Raw genomic sequence first — 5,021 nt, 5'->3', positions numbered from 1 at the left:
CCTTCCCTATAGGATCATTTGAAAGTATCATAATATGGATGAGCATATAAAGGCATTCAAGAATCATGCAAGCTTTCACGCACGAACAAAAACAAGCACACTGATAATTCCGAAAGATCTCAAGAAATTATTAGAAATACAATCAGACCTCTCTTTATAACAACATCCATATATAACAGCATCCATATACAACAGTCATTCACTCTAAAAGCCAAGTTTTTCTTGGAACCATTTTTTATTTTATGTTATGATGTAATAATATGTCCTCTATAACAACACTTCACTATAACATCCAAAAAATATTGGAACAAACGCAATTATTATAGAGAGGTTTGAGTGCACCATCATTAAACACATCCACAACATCAAGGGAAGCAGGGAAATCACCTCCTTTCACAAGTACATTTCTGTTCAAGAAATTAAGAGATTTTAGCACATTAGAAGACGAAGTCCTCTGTGGAGATGTGATAATAGGCTATATAGTTGTTATTTACACCATAATTGTCCATGCTTTGTTGTTGTTTTATTATGTAAGTTGCCAATAAAATGCTTTAATTAATGCTATTTGGTTTTGCAGGGAATGTAAGATGTGAGGAAGCAACATGAAGTGTTTGGAGGCAATAAAGTGAACAAAACACCCACTCAAGGAGTACCCGAACACAAAAGAGCAGAAAAAGAGAGAAGGAACGCGGAGCAAAGAGGTCCAGCTACTCACTGCGGTTGCCACCGCGGTCCGCGCCGCGGTTGGAGGCAGTGTCCTCCGCGGTCGACGCGGCGGCCGCGGCGGCGTGTGTACAGTCCAGAAATTTAAGGGGCCAAAGTGCCAATTCGGGAAAGCTTCTGTAAAACCTTTATAAGATGTAGGAAACTCACCCAAGAAAAGGGGTTGATTTTGAGATTATTTTGGCAAGAGGAACAAGTGTGAGAGATCACCCAAAACATCATAGTTCTGATTCTCTTTTTCTTGCAAAATTTAGATTATGAATATTTTCGTAGTTTATTCGTACGTTGTCATGAGTAGCTAAATACTTTAATCTAAGGTTTTGGTGAAACCCGTTGAGAATGACTTGGTTGTTATACTAATATAGTTTGAATTGGTTGTTAATATCTATTTGTTCATCTACGTTTTGATTGTGGTTAGTTGAAAGGGCCCTCAATTATCCGTTCCTATTTATTATGTATTTTCTTGAGAGAGAGTGCATATTTAGGTAGTTGTTTGAACAACATCACCCCCGGAGTATAGACGAGAGTCATAACCGATGGTTTAGAGGTTAGATTAGAGATAACGATACCTCGGGTGCAATCTAAAAGAACGGTAATGAGAATCTAGCTAGCGTAGCTTGAGAGAGTGCGTCTAGTAAATTATCATAATTGCTTGAGAGAGATTTATGATAACTGGAGAGTTCTTGATTGATAGAGACAACTAAGGCATCTCTATAAGAATCATACAACCAAGGAAATCACCAACGGGGGAAACCATTACCTTAGACCTTATTTCAAACTGTTTACACATCAAGCATAGTTAATTTTCAGCTGTTAATTATTTTCAGACTTTAGTTGTTAGAAAATTATCAATTGTGAATTACAAAGTTTGGGGAAATTGATTCTGTGAATTTAGTAAATCCGTCAAAGGTAATTGATAGGTTAATTCCCTGTGGTTCGACTCTGGGCAGAATTACTCAGATTATATTTGCTACGTCCGTGTGTGTCTTTGTATAAGGCATAATTTGGCATTATCAAATTTTGGCGTCGTTGCCGGGGAATTAACGATGTTATCAATTACAATTGAGAGAAGTACAAAAATTCTAAGTGTAGTCAATTTTCTCTATACCCAATCTTTTCATTGAAATTCTAACGTTTGAACTCTTGTGGAAAGCAGGTGTATGCCTAGAAGTTCTTCGAGGACTGGAGAACTGGTAGAAGGACTCTCAGAACCCTAGAAAACATTCAGGGCATTGAACTGTGCCAACAAAAGACTTCAACAATCTCAACAATCACACCAACTCGAATTTGACATGGGTGACGTATATAACGTCAACAGAAACGTAAGGAATGAGCCGACTGACTTAAATGTCAGAGGGGTGGCACCTCTTGTGCCCGAAGCTGCACTTTATGACTGGGCACAACCCACAGCTGATAATCTGGCCACTTCCATAGTTGTGCCTGCAATTCAAGCGGAGACATTCCAGATCACCAACAACATGCTGCATCTGCTGTAGAATAAAGGACTGTTCTCCGGGTCACACATTGAAGACCCACAACAACATTTGAAAAATTTTCTGTCAATTTGTATGACCCAAAGGCAGCCAAATGCAACTCCGGAAGCTATCAAGATGCTACTGTTTCCATTCTCGGTAACCGGGGAAGCTCAGACTTGGCTAAATTCGCTCCCTATCAACTCTATTACCACCTGGGAGGAATTAGTCAAGCAGTTCCTGAACAAATTCTATCCGCCTAACAAGACTGCAAAACAGATTGATGACATATTGCAGTATAGGCAGCAGCCCACTGAGTCCCTGCAAGAAACTTGGGAAAGATTTAAAGGGATGTTAGTGAAGTGTCCTCACCATGGCATTCCAGACCAGATGCTTGGCCAGAGATTCTACATGGGGCTAGCCGACAATTTGAAAGAAAATGTGGATGCGTCAGCTGGAGGTGCATTTTTAAGTAAAACATTCACTGAGTGCAAAATCCTTCTTGATAAGATGTCACAAAATTCGGGGTGTATGACTAGAGGTACAACACTGGCACCCATAGTGCATTCAGTGCCTCTTGACCCAAATAATTTGCAGGCAGAGAACATGGCCACACTTCTAACGCAAATGAGTATTTTGACAAAGAAGATAGATGAGATGGGCACCAAACAGGTGCATATTGTTGACACGACGAATGGAGGACTGTGTACACCCTGTGTTAATCAGTCCTACGTGTGTTCATGGAGCGGAGAAGGCGATAATCAAGGGGCAAGGGAAGATATGAATTATGTCAACAACTATGGGGGTCAGAGGCAAGGAGCACAGCAGTAGAGACCGCAACAAAATCAGCAGTACATGCCTATTATACAGCAGCCTGGGGGTATGCACCCTCAAAACCAATTGGTGCCAGTACCATATCAGAAACCACAAGGTTATCCACTGCAAAATCAGCAACAATTGACATACCAACCACCCCCTCAGCAGCAAGATAACAACATGGTGGAAATCAGGGGTATGCTTCAGCAACTCATTGGGACAAATAATAAAGTGCAGGAAAAATTGGCAGTGCATGATTCAGCCATAAAGAATATTAAAACGCAGCTGGGTCAGCTGTCCATGGCTTTGAACAACCATCCCCAGGGAACTTTGTCTGCAGACACAAACATAAACCTCAAGGACCAAAACCCGAATCAGCTGATGGCAGTAAGTCTCCGAAATGGGAGAGATTTAGACAGAGAGCAGGAAATTGCACAACCAGCAAGAATACTACACCAGCCACTCCAGTTCAATTAGAGGTAGAGGAACCAACAGAACTTACTGAAGTGGTGGTTGAGCAGAGTCAGGAGGAAAAAGGCAAAGAAAAGATGAATGAGCAAGTTGCAGTACAAGTGGCACCTCTTGTGCCAGAAAATTCTAACAGAGAGAAGCCAGCAAGCAATGCACAAAGGATGATACCTGCACCCTTCCCTCAGAGACTGGTCAAACAAAAGAAGGCAGACCAATATAAGAAGTTCATGGAGATGTTGCGTCAAATTTAGTTGAATATTCCTTTGATAGATGCCTTGAGGGAGATGCCTGATTATGCTAAGATGATGAAATATCTAATGTCATGGAAGTTTGATTTTCAGGATGTATCTACGGTAACTTTGACACAGACCTGAAGCGCAGTGGTGGCAAAACCGATGGCTCAAAAGATGTCGGATCCAAGTAGCTTCACTATTCCATGCACAATTGGAAGTTATGCCTTTGCAAAGGCGTTGTGTGATTTGGGAGCCATCATAAATCTGATGCTGTTGGCTGTGTACACCAAATTGGGCATTGGTAGAGCTAGGCCAACATCGATGCTGCTACAGCTGGCTGACCGCACCGTGAAGAGGCCCACTGGTATTCTTGATGATGTGTTAGTGCAAGTGGGGAAATTCGTGTTCCATGCAGACTTTGTTATCTTGGATTGTCAGGTGGATGAGGAGATACCCCTTATTTTAGGGAGGCCATTTTTAGCCACAGGGAGAGCACTAATCGACTGTGAAACTGGGGAATTAAAAATGAGATTGAACGATGAAGAAGTCATATTCAATGTTCAGCAATCTATGAGGAGACCCAGTGAATATGCTAATTGCTCTCTAGTGGAAACAGTGGATGTAATCCTGCAAGAAGATGATATGACCCTAACTGTAAAAGATCCATTGGAGGCATGTCTGACAAATTTAGAAGAAATGGATGGTGAAGGGTTAGCTGAATGGGTCATGGCACTGGAAGGCCGAGGATTTTGGTCAAGGGAACCTCAGTTCGAGTCCTTTGAGCTAGAAAATAGGGCCACCCCTCCAGCAAAGCCATCAATAGAGGAACCACCCAAGTTGGAACTGAAGCCACTCCCAGATCACCTCAGGTATGTGTTTTTAGGCCCTGATTCGACCTTGCGTGTTATCATATCATCCGGTTTGCTAGATGTGCAGGTAGAACGGCTCGTACAGGTACTGCAAGAAAACAAGACTGCCATTGGCTGGACCATGGCAGACATAAAGGGTACCAGCCTAGCCTTCTGTATGCATAAGATTCTCCTGGAAGAGGGACACAGACCTTCTAGGGAACACTAGCGAAGGCTGAACCCAAACATGAAAGAGGTTGTAAAGAAAGAAGTAATCAAATGGTTAGATGCGGGAATCATCTTCCCCATCTCTGATAGTAATTGGGTCATGCCTGTCCAATGTGTGCCGAAAAAGGGAGGGATGACTGTTGTAACAAATGAGAACAATGAGTTGATCTCAACTCGTACAGTCACAGGGTGGCGTATCTGTATGGATTACAGGAAACTAAACACAGCCA

At 42.0% G+C, this 5,021-nt stretch overlaps 1 protein-coding gene across 1 annotated transcript; it reads left to right on the top strand.

Moving 5' to 3' along the window:
• Positions 1-3,877: 3,877 nt before the first annotated feature.
• LOC138873994 (uncharacterized) lies at positions 3,878-4,792 on the top strand. Its single transcript, XM_070152495.1, has one exon. It carries the CDS (start codon positions 3,878-3,880, stop codon positions 4,790-4,792), a length of 915 nt encoding a protein of 304 aa, XP_070008596.1.
• The last annotated feature ends 229 nt before the right edge of the window (positions 4,793-5,021 follow it).

Source organism: Nicotiana sylvestris, chromosome 1 (genome assembly GCF_000393655.2).
Source record: "Nicotiana sylvestris chromosome 1, ASM39365v2, whole genome shotgun sequence".
Lineage (NCBI taxonomy): Eukaryota > Viridiplantae > Streptophyta > Magnoliopsida > Solanales > Solanaceae > Nicotiana > Nicotiana sylvestris.
This window is presented reverse-complemented; position numbering and strand designations above follow the sequence as displayed.